This window comes from Protomyctophum parallelum (genome assembly GCF_964188405.1).
Source record: "Protomyctophum parallelum genome assembly, chromosome: 10".
NCBI lineage: Eukaryota > Metazoa > Chordata > Actinopteri > Myctophiformes > Myctophidae > Protomyctophum > Protomyctophum parallelum.
Window position 1 is genome coordinate 44478690 of NC_139704.1, and position 21240 is coordinate 44499929.

General features: G+C 42.6%; 1 protein-coding gene across 1 annotated transcript in view; it reads right to left on the reverse strand.

The window, feature by feature from the left end:
• lmbrd1 (LMBR1 domain containing 1) overlaps positions 1 to 21240 on the reverse strand; it is a 185032-nt gene that overhangs the window by 111755 nt on the left and 52037 nt on the right. Inside the window, exons 4-5 of the mRNA XM_083775213.1 lie at positions 9901 to 9998; positions 7680 to 7747 (exon numbers count right to left, since the gene is read on the reverse strand). Coding sequence (XP_083631339.1) covers positions 7680 to 7747; positions 9901 to 9998 — 166 coding nt within the window. The remainder of the gene's footprint in view (positions 1 to 7679; positions 7748 to 9900; positions 9999 to 21240) is intronic.

Consider the following 21240-nt stretch of genomic DNA (forward strand, 5'->3'; position numbering starts at 1 on the left):
GATGTTTTTGATCCAAAACTAATTCTCTCTTCCACAGTGAATCCAAGATATTTTAATTGTCAGAGCATCCTCCTGACAGGGTCAATCTGTCTGGTACGGGACTAGCTCCTCCCAGGAGGCCTGGTGTCGGCCTGGAGTCTGGAACTGGAACTACACCTCCTGAAATCCAAGCGAGGAATCTGGCATTTCCCTTCACGAAAATATATTTTAAAATATATCTTTACACTTTGTGTTTTTGTTTTTGCATAGATGATGTTTTCTATTAAGATACTCCGGTCTTCAAGATCCTAGGTGCCTCTGTTCCAGAGTACCTGCTGGGCTACCTGCCCAGAGTGAGGGATGCTCACAGGTACTCAACCAGAGGAAGTCCTTATGATCTAGTTCCCCCCAGTTTCAGGACACTCATGGGAAAAAAATGCTTTTTTCTACGCAGCCACTACTCTGTGGAATGCACTCCCTACAGCCCTGAAATCCCTAAATTCTATTGCAATATTTAGGAAAGACCTGAAATCATGGCTCCATCTACACACTCCCTGGTCATAGTTAGCTTCCGACCCTGGATAGCCCATCTCCCATGCTCAGGACTATTCTCTCAGGGTACCTCTTGTCCTATGTATATAGCTCCCAGCCTTATATATAAGGATTATTTATTATATGTTCCATGGTTGTTTTTGTCTGTACAGTATGTATGTGTATAGTTTCATGTTTCAAAGTGGACCACAATGGAAACAAGCAAAGGCTTTTTTGTGTCTAAGTCCATTTGGCGTTTAAAAAAAATGATGTCAATTTCTGTAATTTTCTTAAACTGCCAATAAAGTATTCTATCTATCTATACATTTGCACGACTGTGAAGACAGAACGGAAGTGGGGAGGCAACTTCACATCCAGCGATGGACCGTTTGTGCCGACGCAGACCGGCAAGTGTCCGAGTCGTCTCAAAGCTCAAGACATCACCGTCTTTCTAAACTCTCTCTGTGCCTGGATTTATAGCGTTTCTTTTCACCTTTTACTTTGAAAAATCGGAATATTTAGCATAGGGTGCTCTTAAATGACGTGCACGGATGTCATAGAATTGGAAAAACTGGCTCCTATGCGTGTGCATGAGGATATGTTTCCGAAGGCTCACGAGAATCATGGAAACTTATGGCTGTTCGCCATAAGTTGGCGAACAGCGCCCTCCAGTGAAAAAACTGTCAAGGCTACTCAGTCTTACAGAAATACGTAAATATATACGGAATTGCAATTACGTACATACTGTACATATTTCTACTCCTTTCTTTTTAGCAGTCTGAGCGCGTCACACACCAACGTTTTGCGGTAGTGAGTGGCAAATAAACAATCCTGAATCTTGTCATCTTGAAATGTGTCCAGTGTTATTTGTGTGTTTGATGTGCTAATGACGTTGATGTTGTTATTTTGTTTACTCCACGTTCCGCTGCAAGTGGTCATTATCACTGCACTGCATTGTGGGACGTGAGAAATGGAGATCTGAAAGGCAGTGACAGAGTTATGGTCGGTCATTGTGTAGTCCAAGAATAGCAGTTTCATGTGGTGTGTGCGTGTGCACGTGTGCGTGCTGTGTGCGTGCGTGTGTGTGTGCGTGTGTGTGTGTGCGCGTGGTTGAGGGGCTGGTAGAGTTATTTCTGTATGAGTGTAGACTGAGAAGGAGCTGAGGACACAACCCCATCCTGACTCCAAGGCCAAAGGGAGAGGAAATGATCACTTCTGCCTTAGACCTTAGACCCCTTCTGTTTTCTTCTTCTGTGCTTCAGATTTTGTGATGATATTGAATTGTTATTTTTCATGTCATGTATGTCATGCATTGAATTACATACATTTTAGACCAAGTGTTTGACTGTTTTGCATTCTGTCTAAGAAAGAATTCAATCAATCAACTCACTCAATCTGAGCAGCTTCAGTGTTGGTGATGAGACCCTATAAATTATTTTCGCTCCTATGCACCAAAATGTGGAACGCCCTACCAACAGTCATTAAGACATGTGAATCCCTTGACTCCTTCAAAACCGCTCTCAAAGGCACCTACGGACGGCTGCAATTCGAAACTGGCCTCTGTAAAATCTGAATCCCCCCCCCCCCCCCATCTCCCCTCACTGTACATGTATCTTTTCCCTTTTTGCTTCCTATATGATGAATTCCTGTTCTGTTCTTTAGCTACATAGAAATGTCTATTTGTATGTCTCTAAATGTTTTGATGAATTGAACAATGTGGACCCTGTTGTAAACAAGTGTAATGCTTAATTGGGTCGTCCACTCACAGTTAACAGTCTTTGTATTGATTTGTGCTTGAAATGTACTGTAAATTCTGCAAACTGTTAATAGATATTTCAATCAATCAATCAATATTGTCTGTGCTCCGTCGGAATCACACGTGGATCCCTGTAACTCAGAGTTACAGACCTGTAAGGGTGTATTTCGACCCCCCCTGAGGGTCCTGCCCTGGTCTCCACTTTGAAAATCACTGGTCTAGTGGAGGAGGAGGAGTGAAGGAAGGCGTTTTGAATGTCGACGGCAGTCAACAAAGTCAACTAAGAAGAGACTATAGTGATGATGTTTCCATGGAGATTTCCAGATGTCGGCCCTCGTTTTGGCCCTGTAGGCAAACCGCCGGTGAGCCATCTGTGGTCCGACGGCGGCTGGCAGGAAGGTGTGAAGTGTGTAAGGTTTTTTTTTCCTTTTTTTCCATGCTTATTTAATGAATAGCGGTCGGTCAATAGTGTGTCCGTCCTGTAGGACTGATATACTAGGACATGAGAGACCTCCATATGGAACAAAACTTCAGCACCTTAACCCATTCTGACCGGCGGGCACCCATTTTGGTGTCAGCATCATGTCATGCTTTAGCTATTTAAAAATAGCAGATCTACAAGCTCATATCGCGCCACCGAGTGGCGCGATATGAGCTTGTAGGTCTGCTATTTTGAAAAAAATCGAAGAACGACTGACATTTTTAGAATCTGATCTCAGGTCAGAATGGGTTCATCAGACCAGTGTGTGTCCAGTGGAAAACCTCGTATGAATCTGATCTCAGGTCAGAATGGGTTAACTGGGATGCCATCTGGCCCTGGTGCCATGCCAGGCCTGCACCTGCCCGGCAGCTGCAGATCATCATCCTCCTGTGTGATTGGATTGGGGGGGGTGTGTGGGGGGGGGGGGGTGCAGGTTCATGAAAGGAGAAAGAGGGCAGCCACAGAACACCCTAGAGACTGCAGCTGTCACCCACGATGAACACCAGGGCTTCAGGGGTATTTAAGCCAAGCGTGGCGCTAAAGGCGCCCTCAGCTACTGCTGTAGCTCGGCTGCTACCATGGCGTTAACTCTGGTCGAGATGTAATGTGAAGACATTAAAAAAAAAAAACATCCTGGGATATTATGCTTCATAGATAATGTGATGTCTTGTGTTGCGATGATGTTGATATTTTTGACCTGATCGGTGGTGCTAAAGGAACAGTGGGATCCGATCGCTCAAATATTAAGAGGATTGGTCTTTCCAAGGAGCAAGAATGGTATGCTCGGCCCAGGCCGTAGCGTAACGGTCTGGGCACCGGACTGGTAATCCAGTCGCAGTGTGCCGCGGGTTCGACTCCCGGACCCGACACGGCCTTTACTGCATGTCATCCCCCCATCTCTCTCCCGTTTCCTGTCAGCCTACTGTCTGTCCCTTCAAAAATCAATAAAAGGCGTAAGCCGCAAAAAAATATCTAAAAAAAAAAAAAAAAAAAGAATGGTATGCTCAGCAAGTTTCACTTCAATCTGCTCACTGCGTTCTGAGAGAGCTTGTGTGCAAGTGGAAAGGTGCAGCCTAACGGTGGCTCTAAACTTAAGAGAGAAGGCCATGGGGTCACCGAAATCCCTACAGTCCATCCTTTCTGAATTCTAAATTCTACAGCAAGTCAGCCAGTCATTTATTTGAGAATAGCATTTGTGCAAGTGGACATTTTGGCCTAATGGTGGCAAAGGAGTCACCAGAGCAATGTGGTCACCAAAATCAGTACGTAACAAATCTGCTATATAATACAGACACACCGAAAGAAATGACTTTGTTTGCATTTGTTTATAGTGTGCTACACGAGTGGAATTTTGAGACATGTTTTGATAAATACTACAGGCAGAGAGACCTCTAATAAATGAGAATGAGTCCAGTTTGAGTATCACTGTGACTACAGCTGTATACATCATATACGTCATTTTATTTATGCACCTTTTGCATGCTGTATTTATGTGGCCTGCGAAAATGAATAAGCCTATTATAATGTGTTAAATAATGAGATCCACTGTTTGCAATTTGCTTATAAATTTGAAATGGGACAAAAAACATGGCAATTTTCTGTGTGTGACTGAAATTACTTTCAGCCTTGTTGCTCGAAATGTCACTCTAATAGGTCCTTTTAAGAGAGCCATTTGGTGAGTGGATCTTTCTCTTTTTCGATTTCTACCAAAGTACCAAACATTGCTTTAAGCCATTTTGGGCGGGAACCCCTTTTGGTATTAGCATTATGTTATGCTTTAGCTATTGAAAAATAGCAGATCTACAAGCTCATAGCGCGCCACCGAGTGGCGCGCTACGAGCTTGTAGGTCTGCTATTTTTGAAAAAAATCGAAGAACGACTGACATAGAAACATAGCTTTTTCAGAAAACTGTCAGGATGTAGAAGACATTTTTAGAATCTGATCTCAGGTCAGAATGGGTTAAAGACTTTTATAGGCCTTGTCTTGCCAGGTAGAAGAAGAGTGCACACAAAAGCTCTATCTTACCACCAAGCAGGCCCATTGAATCAGCAGTCAAGATACAGCCCCGGCACTCTTTTGTCTCCAGGTTATAAAGGAAGCAGTGCTGGATAAAAGCTATCATGTTACTGAAAATCAAAGGATCAAGGGCACAATTCTCCCCAGAACAAAACTATACAATAGGTCCAGTCCACCAGGTAAAAAAAACACACACACACACAGACACACACACTAAATTACTTGTCTGTAGAGTGCCAATGTTCCAACTTCAACCTGTGAACTGTATATAGGCATGTGTCCTACGTACGCTTTCACCAACCAGGCATCCCACCGCCTGCATTTAATCCATTCTGACCTGAGATCAGATTCATACGAGGTTTTCCACTGGACACACACTGGTCTGATGAACCCATTCTGACCTGAGATCAGATTCTAAAAATGTCAGTCGTTCTTCGATTATTCAAAAATAGCAGACCTACAAGCTCTTAGCGCGCCACTCGGTGGCGCGCTATGAGCTTGTAGATCTGCTATTTTTCAATAGCTAAAGCATGACATGATGCTAACACCAAAAGGGGTTCCCGAACTTCCCGCGCAGAATGGGTTTAACCCATTTAGGCCTGACGTCGATTTTCTTTAAATGTCTTCGAATTCTGACAGTTTTCTGAAAGATGTTTCTGTATCGATGTTGCTCCATATTTCATGTCAAGAACCCCAAAAATGATATGTAAATTGGCACCGACCGACCGCCCATCTGAAAATATGTTGTTCCAGGAACCCCTCAGAAGCAAAGATTTGAGTTAAAAACGTTCGCTCTGAAAGAATATATATATTCAAAGATTTGCGCCACATTTTCACGACATTTCAAAAATAGCAGACCTACACAAGCTCGTATGAGCTTGTAGATCTGCTATTTTTCAATAGCTAAAGCATGACATAATGCTTAAAACACCAACAGGGGTTCCCGTCCCAAAGTGGGTTAATGGTGGAGGGCGCACATTAAACTGTACAGCCTGACCTCCGAGCATGTTTCCGTCACGGCTGCTATAGAAATCCATTATGTTTATGTTGTGCTGCTGCTGTTGAACACCAACACTATAAACGGGGCAGACGAACGGAACACAAACACTATAAACTGTGGCAGACGAACGGGACATGGATGAGAGACGACGCATCGCTATAGATTTAGCCCATTCTGACCTGAGATCAGATTCATACGAGGTTTCCCACTGGACACACACTGGTCTGATGAACCCATTCTGACCTGAGATCAGATTCTAAGAAATGTCAGTCGTTCTTCGATTTTTCAAAAATAGCAGACCTACAAGCTCGTATCGCGCCACTCGGTGGCGCGATATGAGCTTGTAGATCTGCTATTTTTAAATAGCTAAAGCATAACATGATGCTGACACCAAAATGGGTGCCCGGTCAGAATGGGTTAGACATCATGCTGGACGTACAACACACTGTCTGTATGGTCAATACAGTTAACCCATTCTGACCTGAGATCAGATTAAAAAAATGTCTTCTACATCCTGACACTAGTTCTCCATTCTGACCCGAGATCAGATTCTAAAAATGTCTTCTATACGTCAGTCGTTCTTCGATTTTTCCAAAAATAGCAGACCTACAAGCTCGTAGCGCGCCACTCGGTGGCGCGCTACGAGCTTGTAGATCTGCTATTTTTCCAATAGCTAAAGCACGACATGATGCCAACATAACCCAGGAAGTTTAGTTTGTCAAAGCCTAGTGTATGTTCCAATTTTCTGGATGAGTGGTTTCAGATTGGAGAGGAAACTAAAATGCTTACATCAAGATGAAGATCAGTTAAAAATCAATTATGTTATGTTAGTTCCCTGATGATACTTTTGTGTCGAGTGCCACCATTTTTTTTGATTAATCAAATAATCGAGAAGGGTGTTTTTTTTTTTACATATTATATTTATTTATGTCTTAACAAAACTATTAACCCCTCAAGCCATACTTTGTCTTGGTCTGACAACAGTGGCAATGCAAAAAAATAGTGAAAATAGCAGATCTACAAGCTGAGAACGAATCGTGGTACGATGCGTTGTGAGCTTGTACATCAGCTATTTTCACTATGTACCTTTTTATGTTTTTGAAATCACCTATAATGACACGGGCCTACCTAAAGGCTCATACATACCGGTAGTCTAGATTTTCAGTGGTTAGGTGACCACCGAACTACAACATGACGTCACTGAGGTGACCACCGAACTACAACATGACGTCACTGAGGTGACCACCAAACTACAACATGACGTCACTGAGGTGACCACCGAACTACAACATGACGTCACTGAGGTGACCACCGAACTACAACATGACGTCACTGAGGTGACCACCGAACTACAACATGACGTCACTGAGGTGACCACCGAACTACAACATGACGTCACTGAGGTAACCACCGAACTACAACATGACGTCACTGAGGTGACCACCAAACTACAACATGACGTCACTGAGGTGACCACCGAACTACAACATGACGTCACTGAGGTGACCACCGAACTACAACATGACGTCACTGAGGTGACGACCGAACTACAACATGACGTCACTGAGGTGACGACCGAACTACAACATGACGTCACTGAGGTGACCACCGAACTACAACATGACGTCACTGAGGTGACCACCGAACTACAACATGACGTCACTGAGGTGACCACCGAACTACAACATGACGTCACGAGCCGCGGTGAAGAGCAAACCCCCGCCACCGCTCCAGCCCTTCTCTGCGTTTATACTCAACATTATTTCAGCTCCGGTGGTCACCTCACCACCGGAGCGGTGGTCACCTCACCACCGAAAATCCAGACTATGAATAGGCCTTTAATCGACTAGATTCAAAGATTGATTAACTCTTTGCACCCCGAGGTAATTCCTTCGTTGATGTCTCACTCACTCACCCAATCAGCAGCAGCACCGCACAGACCAGGACAAACCCGAAGGTGTACTTCAGAGCGTTTCTCACCTGCTGTAAAAGAAAGAAGAAATTAAACGACCCAAGTCAAACGTAATTACTCATTGTGTGAGCGAAGGAACGGCATTCCATTTTAGTGAAAGGACAAAGGGGTAGGGGGGGGGGGGGGGGGGGGGGGGGGGGTGAGAGCTGTGGTTTTTAGAGTGACTTTGACAGGGCAGAGATAGCTCCTCATTCCCAAACTGCTATTCGCAGTGCTTTGAATTGACCGATTCAAAAGAATTCTCTGCCTTGGAGAGAAAGTGCTTCTGTCAGCTCTAAAACTAACACACGGCAAGGAGGAGGGAGGAAATAAAAAAAAACCTCCTCCTGCGGCATATAATCGCTACATCTTCCACTATAGAGGCCCCTCTGAAGACTGGCATCTGAAATATCAGCAATAAGGAGGATACGGAACGAACGGTACAAGGTTTTAAGATTTTTTTGGTTTCTGAAAAAAGTTTCACAAAAATGTCATTACTGACCTTGTTTTATTATTATTCTTCAGCCATTGTTACCTTTTTTTTTGTGTGTGTGAAAAATGAAAATATCCCATTCTGAACGGGCACCCATTTTGGTGTTAGCATCATGTCATGCTTTAGCTATTGAAAAATAGCAGATCTACAAGCTCATATCGCGCCACCGAGTGGCGCGATACGAGCTTGTAGGTCTGCTATTTAAAAAAAAAATCGAAGAACGACTGACATTTTTAGAATCTGATCTCAGGTCAGAATGGGTTAATCAGACCAGTGTGTGTCCAGTGGAAACCTCGTATGAATCTGATCTCAGGTCAGAATGGGATATACCAGCACTACCTGTAAGGTTTGTCTGTGAAAGGGTTCCAAACAGAGAACATTCTGTAGGCCTCTAAAGGCCCAACATTGCATTTGGATTGTGTAACATTCCATAACCCATTCTGACCCGAGATCAGATTCATACGAGGTTTCCGCCGGACACACACTGGTTTGATTAACCCATTCTGACCTGAGATCAGATTCTAAAAAAATGTCAGTCGTTCTTCGATTTTTCAAAAAATAGCAGATCTACAAGCTCATATCGCGCCACTCGGTGGCGCGATATGAGCTTGTAGATCTGCTATTTTTCAATAGCTAAAGCATAACATGATGCTAACACCAAAGTGGGTTCCCGTTCAGAATGGGCTAATAGAGCAGTGCTGCATTAATGGCTGTATCAATATATTCCATATGGATTTAGACATTATGCAGGTGTAATGGACTAGGCAGCATTTCACCATTTCTCCTCAAGGGCCCTAAGTAAGACAGATGTTACTAAACCTGGCAAAACACCTCATAATCCTACTGTAGATTTCTCTGCATCGCCCACGTCTCCTTTTGTCCCTCATGATTAAATTATACCAAATGGGTGAAGAAAAAAAGAACATTGCTGTTCAGGTTCAACGTTTTCATTGTCAAGGACCCCCAGGATGATCAGTATTTGTCCGTGGACCCCCATCTGAAAATATGTTGTTCCAGGGGTCCCCCAGAAGCAAATGTTTGATTTAGAAATATTTGCTGCGAAATAATGTATATTCAAAGATTTGCACACATTCTTTTAAAAAAATCTTTAAAAAAAATAGCAGATCTACAAGGTCATACAGCGGCACTCTTGTATATCTGCTATTTTTTAACAGTTTAAAATAATGGTTAAATATGATCGTGCGAGCCTGTGAGGAGGGAAAAAATGAATTTAACCCATTCTGAACGGGAACCCATTTTGGTGTTAGCATCATGTTATGCTTTAGCTATTGAAAAATAGCAGATCTACAAGCTCATATCGCGCCACCGAGTGGCGCGATACGAGCTTGTAGGTCTGCTATTTTTGAAAAATCAAAGACACTTTTAGAATCTGATCTCAGGTCAGAATGGGTTAAATTGGATAGGCAATGAAAAGCAAAGGCTTTTGCAGACCTACAGGCGACAGGTGCGTAGGAGAGAGTACGGTGCCCAAAAATGAAAAAGGAACAAACACCCGCACACTGTCTTCAAATGCAGTGACCAACTTTTATTCAGGGGAAACATGCAGGGTGTTTGTTCCTTTTTCAAACTGTATAGGCACAGTCAACTGGAATGTGAAAACATGACCCTGGTGTTCATGGCAAAGCCATTCCGTCTGGAATACCAATATATGAAGAAAAGATATAGTCTCACCGAACATCTGTTGACGCCGTCATCATCTCTCTCTTCATAGTAGAAATAAACAAACGGGATCCAGAGGAAGACGCACAGGAGGATGATGGAATACATGGCTGTGGAGAGGCAAAAGAAAGACATTTAATGGAGACAGGAACACACAGAAAGTCACCTGATGCAGCTCCTGTTCTGCATATTATTGAAACCAAGGATGCCCACACTTTTTGGACTTGAGAGCTACTTTCAAAATGACCAGCTCAACAAGATCTACCCACCAAAAAAAAAACTATTAAACCATCGCTGAAAATAGTTTAACCCATTCTGACCTGAGATCAGATTCTAAAAATGTCTATTACATCCTGACAGTTTCATTATTAACCCATTCTGACCTGAGATCAGATTCTAAAAGTGTCTTCGATTTTTCAAAAATAGCAGATCTACAAGCTCGTATCGCGCCACTCGGTGGCGCGATATGAGCTTGTAGATCTGCTATTTTTCAATAGCTAAAGCATAACATGATGCCAACACCAAAATGGGTGCCCGTTCAGAATGGGTTAAATATGTATCTTTGGCTTTGGAAAACCGGAGCTGGCGTTACATAATAAGACAAATGCACTCGGAATGCGAAATAGAGCGGGAGAAATGGAACAGGTAGGGGTTTGTTGTATTAATTTGTAATGCTACCAATGTTTTTGTACACTCTTGAAAACAAAATAGGCCTATAACCCAAAATATGCCTATTGCTATTGTGGGTTTAAGCTGACCCTTTTGATGTCAATCAAGTCACCTTAATTCAAGTGGCAGATGCCACTATTTCAATTAAATATTCCTTAGGCACATGTCATGTGATCTTAGCCTGGTTAATAAACCAGACTAATATCGCACTGCCAACGGCTGATTCGGTCTGGTTTATTAACCAGGCTAATGTGATCTACCTGCACTGTAGCCTTTGTGGTCTACTGGTAGATCGCAATCTACCTTTTGGGCACCCCTCATGTGCTATACGATAAAAAATAAAAAAACTGTGATATCCTAATTAATTATACTGAAATAAACACGTTTTCAATCTACTGCTTGAAATACTATGAAATATGAATGAACAAGCCAAAGGCTGCCTGCAGCTCAGAGGAGCTAAGTCTACACAGCAGGGATTTAATGCAAAAAGTGCACACGTTAGTACTTGGGTGTAATGCTTAAACCACTTCAAATCCCTATATACTTTGCTGACCTGGGGTCCCCCCAGGGGTCTGTATTTGCCCCCCTGCCGTACATCAAATCAATGCCATTCTCTAACCCATTCTGACCTGAGATCAGATTCATACGAGGTTTCCGCCGGACACACGCTGGTCTGACGAACCCGTTCTGACCTGAGATCAGATTCTAAAAATGTCAGTCGCTCTTCGATTTTTCAAAAAATAGCAGACCTACAAGCTCGTATCGCGCCACTCGGTGGCGCGATATGAGCTTGTAGATCTGCTATTTTTCAATAGCTAAAGCATAACATGATGCTAACACCAAAATGGGTGCCCGTTCAGAATGGGTTAAGAACTTAAACTTGTCTTGACATAAAAGCGCCTTGAAATCCGGTTAACGTGAGAACACGGCTATTAGGGGGGGGGAATGTGACCATTTTGGGGGACTGGGCGGGATTCAGGATAACGATGGACTCATTAACTAATCCCCAGTTCCCTTTTTAACTCATCTATTCAAATTTACTTTTCAGAGCCAGACTTAAATAGGGATGGAATAGTTAACCACTTAATCCATTCTGAACGGGAACCCATTTTGGTGTCAGCATCATGTTATGCTTTAGCTATTGAAAAATAGCAGATCTACAAGCTCGTAGCGCGCCACCGAGTGGCGCGCTACGAGCTTGTAGGTCTGCTATTTTTGAAAAATCGAAGAACGACTGACATTTTTTTAATCTGATCTCAGGTCAGAATGGGTTTAATCAGACCAGTGTGTGTCCAGTGGAAACCTCGTGTGAATCTGATCTCAGGTCAGAATGGGTTAAACGCTACTGTACATACAGTACTTAGTTGACCGGGGACCCCCAAAGCTCCCTGTCTCCCCCACTACAGTCTACATACTACAGTAAATCTCTTCACCAGAAATAGCTGATCTACAGTACAAGCTCACAACGTGTTGCAACTTGCAACACTTGCAAATGTGATGCGTTGTTGTGAGCTTGTATAGATCTGCTATTTTTGCCAAACGCTCACCACAGAACAGGGATGCTAGGGTATGTGATTAAATTAATTAGATTCTATTTTTTTCAGTAGAAATGTTGTAGACTACATAATACTAGTATAATCTGTGAATAAAGTTCTTACCAAGAATTGTCTTCACCAATGTGTTTGTAAAGGTGTCTACTAGCATATCCCACATTGGTTTCTTTTTTTTTTTTACTCTAAATTTTTATCCCACGATTTTGTAACCCGGTTTTCTTTTCACCCAGTGCCAATTATCTAATGTAATCCTGGGTGCTACACTTCCTCTGCCAACCTGGGGGGGCAGCGGACTGACCTCATGCCTCCTTCTATGCATGAGGAGTCCAAGCTGCTTCTTTTCACCTGACAGAGGGGAATTTCCCCGGCCGGACGTAGCGCGTGGAAGGGACACGTTATTCCGACCAGTTCCTTTCCCCTCCATCAGGCGCCCCGGCTGGCCAGGGGGAGGTAGTTTTAGAGACCAGGATTACGGCATGTTTTTGTGAGGGTATCTACCCTACCCCACATTGGTTTCTATTCAACCACCCTAGGCGAATGTTTGACAGCTGTTGAAAGTTGGGGTACCATCAACAACCAATATAAGGCAAGGAAGGTCGAAGGACGGAAACGTTGCATATTGTGGACATTAACCCATTCTGAACGGGCACCCATTTTGGTGTCAGCATCATGTCATGCTTTAGCTATTTAAAAATAGCAGATCTACAAGCTCATATCGCGCCACCGAGTGGCGCGATACGAGCTTGTAGGTCTGCTATTTTTGAAAAATCGAAGAACGACTGACATTTTTTAGAATCTGATCTCAGGTCAGAATGGGTTTAATCAGACCAGTGTGTGTCCACTGGAAACCTCGTATGAATCTGATCTCAGGTCAGAATGTGTTAAATGAAAGGCTCTTGAACCAGTGTGTGGCAGTGTGTGGGTCTCCCTCAGTCTCCCGTTGATGGTACCCCAAATTTCAGCAGCTGTCAAAAATTCACCTAGGGTGGTTGAATAGAAACCAATGTGGGATATGTTAGTGGACACCTTAAAGGGATTGTGACATTAAAAAAAAGGTTTTGGAATTGTTCTTATTTTTTTTAGGTTTTCTAATCTCAATTGCACCCAAAAAACATGAACTTTTAACATTCAGTAGATTTTCTGTGATCTGGGGTTTTCTGGCTCAAACAGGTGCTCTGATTTGCCGGCAGTAAGTGATGTAAGATCCTGCAAATCCCATATATGTCAATGGGATGTGCCAGCAGATGTCACTGTTTTCACTGTGTTGCCTGTTTTCATTGTAGCTCAAAAGGCTTCCAAACCCCAAAGAAAACTTCAGACCACAGAAAATCCACTGAATGTTCAAAGTTCAGGTTTTTTGGGTGTAATTGAGGTCATAAAACCTAAAAGAAAAAAGAAAAAGAAAAATAAATGAAAATGAATGTCATAAAACCTTTAACAAACACATTGGTGAAGAAAATCCTCGGTAAGAAATGTATTCCCAGATTTGACATTAATTCTGATAATATTCCCTGACTATAGCTGCTATCTGACTTCTACAGAAATAAGCCTGGCACAGCCGGACCCCGGACACAGTCATTAGATCGAAAATAAAACTATATATTTTGTCTTTGATGTAAATGCGTTTGTTCATCTTGCCAACTTTGAACTAACAAAAGATTTGCACTCGACTTCTTCGTCAGGGCAATTATAAGACAGCTCAATTTATGCCAGATCTCAAAATGCAGAAGCGAGGCGGAAGCGCCAGTGAACTTCTAACATTCCTCAATAATATAGATTTACGGAGGCAACAGAGTAGAATAAGAGGACTAATTAAACATTTTACTGACGCACTAGGAAAACAAATCGTAAATCGGGACCACATGAGTGCATCCCGGAGCGCATACAAAGCTTGGAAACTTTCTGTCCGGTTACTTGGTTGAGCCAATTGATGTGGAATGAACTCATCCAGTAAATATGAAATGAATGCACATCGCTGGCCGTGGGATAATGGGAATGCATACTGTACACTCCTGTGTCGAGTTTATATGGAAAGAATAACCCATTCTGACCGGGCACCCATTTTGGCTATTGAAAAATAGCAGATCTACAAGCTCATATCGCGCCACCGAGTAGCGCGATACGAGCTTGTAGGTCTGCTATTTTTGAAAAATCAAAGACACTTTTAGAATCTGATCTCAGGTCAGAATGGGTTAATAATTAAACTGTCAGGATGTAATAGACATTTTTAGAATCTGATCTCAGGTCAGAATGGGATAATGAGGGAATGGGACATTGGCACACACTGCTGGCTGTTAGAGGATCTCTGATGTATTGGTGGTTGAGCACCTTTATCATCTGCTTACGGTAAAGAACATATTTATAAGTTGAGCAGCATGAAGCACGAGTGCTGAACTAACCCATTTTGACCTGAGATCAGATTAAAAAAAATGTCTTCTACATCCTGACAGTTTTCTGAAAAAGCTGTTTCTATGTCAGTGGTTCTTCGATTTTTCAAAGAATAGCAGACCTACAACAAGCTCATATGAGCTTGTAGATCTGCTATTTTTCAATAGCTAAAGCATAACATAATGCCAACACCAAAAGGGGTCCCCGCCCAAAATGGGCTAATGCAATGAGACTGTGTGTATCAATATTAGCAAAATGACTTATGCTTTCACTTTTGCATAAAGGTTAGCCTGGGCTAATGTGTTTCTGGTCTAGAGGGGCGGCCGGGTTGCGGCAGAGATTTGTGCACGCCCTGATTGGATCTCACCGATCTGTCAATCAATCACCCCCGCCCCCTCCTCTCCCCCCCAGTGCGGCGCTACGTCACATCATTTGGAGTGACGCCCAGTCGCCCAATGCGTTCCTCCAGGCTTTCATTGTTTGCGCCGACGATAAAAGCCTGGTACCGAGGCTACATAAAGGGTGACTTCAAAAGTCCTCTGGGCCATATAAACTCATAAAAACTCAGTTATTATTAACAGATATATTCATTACTATGATGATCACGATTGCTTTTGTTAGTTTTATATTATGGTTTGTGGAATGGGAGTCTCTGTCTGAACTCCAGGTGAAGCCGTTCATGATGAATTTTAACTAGGAAATGTTTTATTTCTGAAAAAGGAGATACATCTCATCGGCATTTCATTTCCCACAAAGGGTTGTTGGAGCCACCCAAAAAAATGCCTCAGAACGGCATACATTTGGCAGTGGCTCATAGTAAAATGAGCTCATGTACAGTACCGTAAGTAACAATAAATTAGTTATCTTTTTTTTTTCTCCTTTAGTAAGAATACTGGCTCTTAGCCAAATGTCACTTAGTAGGCAGAAACAAAATAAGAGTAAGAATGTCAGACTTTCTTTTCTCCATCTGTCTATCCGTCTGTGTTTCTGGGTATCCAGGGCATAACTTGGGTGCCCCCGTCGAGTAGGCCAAGGTATTCATTTATAACAAGGCAAATGGGGCAGATAAATATGCACACAGCGCCACCCACTCAGCCAACGGAACATAACCGTTATGGGTCCATTCCCTCATTAGTTAACCCATTCTGACCTGAGATCAGATTCATACGAGGTTTCCACTGGACAGACACTGGTCTGATTAACCCCATTCTGACCTGAGATCAGATTCTAAAAAAATGTCAGTCGTTCTTTGATTTTTTTCAAAAAATAGCAGACCTACAAGCTCGTATCGCGCCACTCGGTGGCGCGATATGAGCTTGTAGATCTGCTATTTTTCAATAGCTAAAGCATAACATGATGCCAACACCAAAATGGGTGCCCGGTCAGAATGGGTTAAAGGGCCACTTCACCTCTTTTGCAACCAGAGCTTATTTTAATGATGTTTAGGACACAAGAAACATTTTCCTGGGGGTTTTGTGTGTGTAATTTTTTAAATATTTTAGTCACAACGCCATCATATTCATGACCAAAAACCTGTCATGAAAATGTGGTCTCACTTCCTTCCTGGACTACAAAGCCACACCTCCATGCAGCCTCCCCGGTCTCCACAAGGACAAGGTAGATGGAATGGAGGTAGAGTTCTCAAACTCTGCCCGTACCCGACCAGGCCCGACCCGACCCGACATTTTAGGGCCGGGCCGGGCCTAAAATGTATGCTAATCAGTAGGGCCGGGCCGGGCCTGGGGATCCATGAAAAAAAATATATATATATATTGAATTTGTTTAGAATAATAAAAATAATAGTTCTGTTATGTCTGGTTGTGTATTCATCTATTATGAAGATGGTGCTGACTGGCGTTTCACTTTACTCTGTGTAGAGTTCTCAAATTCTGCACAAACCCGACCAGGCTCGACCCGACCCGACATTTTAGGGCCGAGTCGGGCCTAAAATCTATGCTAATTAGTCGGGCCGGGCCGGGCCTAGGGCCTGATCAGTTAGGGCCCAGTTAGGGCCGGGCCTTAATTTTCGGGCCCGATGAGAACTCTAAATGGAGGTAAGGTCACAGATGTCATTTTCGCTACCATACAATTCCAGATGTGCAGATTGGTCGCACCATGAGGGCCAAACTACAGCCGGAAGTTTGGTGGAATGCATTGGAGTCAATGAGAACTCAGTGAGCAGCTCACGAACAAACACTATTTCTGAATGACTGAGACCTTTTGTAAAGTAATAGCTTCTGGAAAATAACAGAAGACATAACACATACAATTTACAATTTACAATTTAGGCATTTAGCAGACGCTCTTAATCCAGAGCGACTTACATTAAGCAAGAACAAAAAAGCATGGGAATACATCACATAAAAACATTTATCATGAAACATGCGTAAGCTAAGAAAGTAACAGAGGAATATCTATATAATGAAGCTATATATATAAACTATACATCTATACTACTATGCTATACATATGCACTATGACGTGCTATGACTATATACAATGCAATTATAGTGCTGTCTACATAACATGCTATAAGTCTGTATCAGATGCTATCTAAGTCTACAGAAATGCTATCTAAGGGGGTGGGGTAAGTGCTATGGGCCATGATGGAGTCTGAAAACACTGTGTACACTGTGTAATTGTATAGAGGTATCTAAAGAGCAAAAAGTATGTTTCTGAACGTGCCAAGTATGGTGAGACTGTCCGCCGTTTCCTGGCTGTCTGTCAGCCAAATATCACGATATCTCAGAGACAGAAACGATACCTGCTGCTGTTTAGATCCTCAGATAAAATGATGTACTGTGCACTCTCTGTGCACATCGAAACGCAAGTGATTAGCCCATTCTGACCTGAGATCAGATTCATACGAGGTTTCCGCCGGACACACACTGGTCTGATGAACCCATTCTGACCTGAGATCAGATTCTAAAAATGTCAGTCGCTCTTCAATTTTTAAAAAATAGCAGACCTACAAGCTCGTATCGCGCCACTCGGTGGTATATGTAGATCTGCTATTTTTAAATAGCTAAAGCATAACATGATGCTGAAACCAAAATGGGTGCCCGGTCAGAATGGGTTAGAAAACAACCTGTGATAATTATGTCTTCTTTTATATTCCTGAACCAATTATATGACAAACGTCTCAATTTGTTCATAAATAGTTTGTTTTGAGCTGGTCCAGCCGGCTCAATTCACTGCCATGTATTCATGGCACTTCCGGTGCCAGATTTGGCTCCCATGAAAGTGCCCAGTCACGTGACCATGACCTTTCCTTCTCTAAGCTTCCTTGCAGGTGGAAAAGTGCACTAAGGCATTATGGGCATTGTAGGAATTCAGCAATCCAGTCAAACACACAGACTTAGGGTGCACATTTTAAATTGTGCTACTGTCATTTTTCAATAGCTAAAGCATTACATAATGCAACACCAAAAGGGGTTCCCGCCCAAAATGGGTTAAAGGACAACTTTAGTTTTTTTCAACCAAGGTTCATGTTTTAGGTTGTTATTAGAGAAAGTAAAAGATGAGTGTTAATATTTTTTCATTCGCTGCTTCCTTTCGTTTTAGGGATTTTAGCAGTTTTTGACAGGGGGCCGGGGGCAATCGAGCATGGGGCTAAATATGTAGTTTCTTTACACAATATGATGGCGATTTCTTTTTTTATTATTTACTATAGCCCTAATAAACCCCAGGAAATTACATCTGGCCACAAATAAATCACAGGATCTACTGAATGTGAAGGTAGCCTACTGGGGGGAAGCCACACTGTGTGTCATAGGCTCAATGTCAGTTTGACACATTCAGTAGATCTCGTGATCTTTTGTGGCCAGATGTAATTTCTTGGGGTTTAGTAGGACTATATTAAATAAAAAATAAAAAAATAAATCGCTAGAAAATGTTGTAAAATAATACATACTTAGCCCCATGCTCGAATGCCCCCCCCCCTAAAATCCCTAAAACGAAAGAAAGCAGCAAATTAAACAAAAGTAACACTCTCATCTTTTACTTTCTCTACCAACAACCTAAAACATGAACCTTGGTTGAAAAAAACTAAAGTTGTCCTTTAAGCATCTCTCTTAACATAACTTATCTACTACAAATACTATTAACATTGAGTGACTGCAGTTTCTTCCAGCGGTGAAATGTCCCTTTAAGCATCTCTCTTAACCCATTTTGATGTCAGCATCATGTTATGCTTTAGCTATTTAAAAATAGCAGATCTACAAGCTCATATCGCGCCACCGAGTGGCGCGATATGAGCTTGTAGTCAGAATCTCAGATCTCAGGTCAGAATGGGTTCGTCAGACCAGTGTGTGTCCGGCGGAAACCTCGTTATGAATCTGATCTCAGGTCAGAATGGGTTAACATAACATGAATCCTAGTGTCCCTGTTCTGGGGGGGGGGGGGGGGGGTCAACACTCCGTCTCAGTCAAATCAGATTTGACAGCTCACAACACAACATTGTGTTGCAACAAATCATTGAGAGCTTGTAGAACAGCTATCTTTGGCCAAGACATTTAGTGTTAGAATGAAAAACAGAAGCATAGAGTCCTGCAGGGAGACCCTCGGGTCAAATTGCATAGGGTATATAAGTGGTTAAGGAGAATGTACGTACACACAGTAGATCGATATAGTAGTAGCTTTTAACCCATTCTGACCGGGCACCCATTTTGGTGTCAGCATCATGTTATGCTTTAGCTATTGAAAAATAGCAGATCTACAAGCTCATATCGCGCCACCGAGTGGCGCGATACGAGCTTGTAGGTCTGCTATTTTTTTTTAAATCGAAGAACGACTGACATTTTTAGAATCTGATCTCAGGTCAGAATGGGTTCATCAGACCAGTGTGTGTCCGGCGGAAACCTTGTATGAATCTGATCTCAGGTCAGAATGGGTAAAATCAAAGAATTGGGGCTGTGTGTAAAACAGCAATGCCAACATCTATCTGTAGATGCTATACCTTCTCCTCCCTGGCTTCTGTGTCGTGTCTTTCTACTCATCAGTGTGTGTGTGTGTGTGTGTGTGTGTGTGTGTGTGTGTGTGTGTGTGTGTGTGTGTATGTGTGTGTGTGTGTGTGTGTGTGTGTGTGTGTGTGTGTGTGTGTGTGTGTGTGTGTGGTGGGTGTGCCTACAGCCTACGCATTTTGGGTTGTTTTAAACTCTTACAGTTGCTTTTCAGTTTGTTCCAGGCTGTCAGAGTCTCTTGGAGTTTGAGAACGGCTTTGCTTTGAAGCCGATAAATGTACCCTTTCAGAAAAATGCCAATTTTCCACGGAAATTGCACTTTGCACCTCTTATACAAACCTACCTAAAGTAACAGATGAATGCGGCAAAAAAAAAAAAAAATAGCAGCTGAAAGCCTTCTTTTTACATTTTTCAATATTACCAAGGCTGCACATTTAATGGAAGAGAATCAGAAATTGTGATTACATGATGTTACACAATTATGTCATTGTGAAACATGGCGATTAATTAAAATAATGTATTTGGTCAGCTGTTGCTCCTAGACCTTGCCCTCATCAAAACGGTTTAACCCATTCTGACCGGGCACCCATTTTGGTGTCGGCATCATGTCATGCTTTAGCTATATCGCAATATCATATCGCGCCACCGAGTGGCGCGATACGAGCTTGTAGGTCTGCTATTTTTTGAAAAATCGAAGAGCGACTGACATTTTTTTTAATCTGATCTCAGGTCAGAATGGGTTCATCAGACCAGTGTGTGTCCATGTGGAAACCTCGTATGAATCTGATCTCAGGTCAGAATGGGTTAATAAAACCAGAACAATGTACAAGGCAAGCCATCGTCCTCTCCTACAAACATGTTCACAAACGCACAATGAAATATCATCTGTTATGTCGTTTGTCCTCTGGCAAACAAGAGGAGAGGCCATGGGGTCATCAGAATAACTAGGGGTCATGTTTGCTAAGTGCGTTAAGCTGCACGGCTCTAACAATCAGATTTTTTTGAGTGGTGCAACCACTCCCTTAGGGAGCTAGCTGTGTGTGTGTGTGGCGGGTGCCTGCCTGCCTGGGTATGAGCATGAAAATAACACACACAAACACACACGCACGTATTAACCCATTCTGACCATCAGATTCATACGAGGTTTCCGCCGGACACACACTGGTCTGATGAACCCATTCTGACCTGAGATCAGATAAAAAAAATGTCAGCCGCTCTTCGATTTTTCAAAAATAGCAGACCTACAAGCTCGTATCGCGCCACTCGGTGGCGCGATATGAGCTTGTAGATCTGCTATTTTTAAATAGCTAAAGCATAACATGATGCTAACACCAAAATGGGTGCCCGTTCAGAATGGGTTAACTGTAAATTATGATGATTTTGGGTGTGCCAGTACTGTACAAGACAGTAGAGGCCGGGTACAGTAGAGGGACCGGGACACGGTGGTAACTCTGTCATTTCTCAACCGTTTCGGACACGGGGCGGCACACCGTAACCGGCCCGGCCCGGCCCGGCCCCCTGGGCGCGTTCCTGGATTGGAACCTACCCCATTTATTGTCATTATTGCTCATTGTTCTTGCCGTGTCTTTGTATGTAATACTTCATCTTTTTTATTTACAATAGTGTTGTGCCTGAACTGTTTCTCTTTTCTTTTCTTGTTTGTTATCATGTTCTTGTTGTGTTTATGGTCTTTAATTTAGTTAAAAACCAATAAATATACTCATCATGCAACCAAGTTTAAAACTAAACTATTACGACACCATCAAGGTCTGCCAAAATAA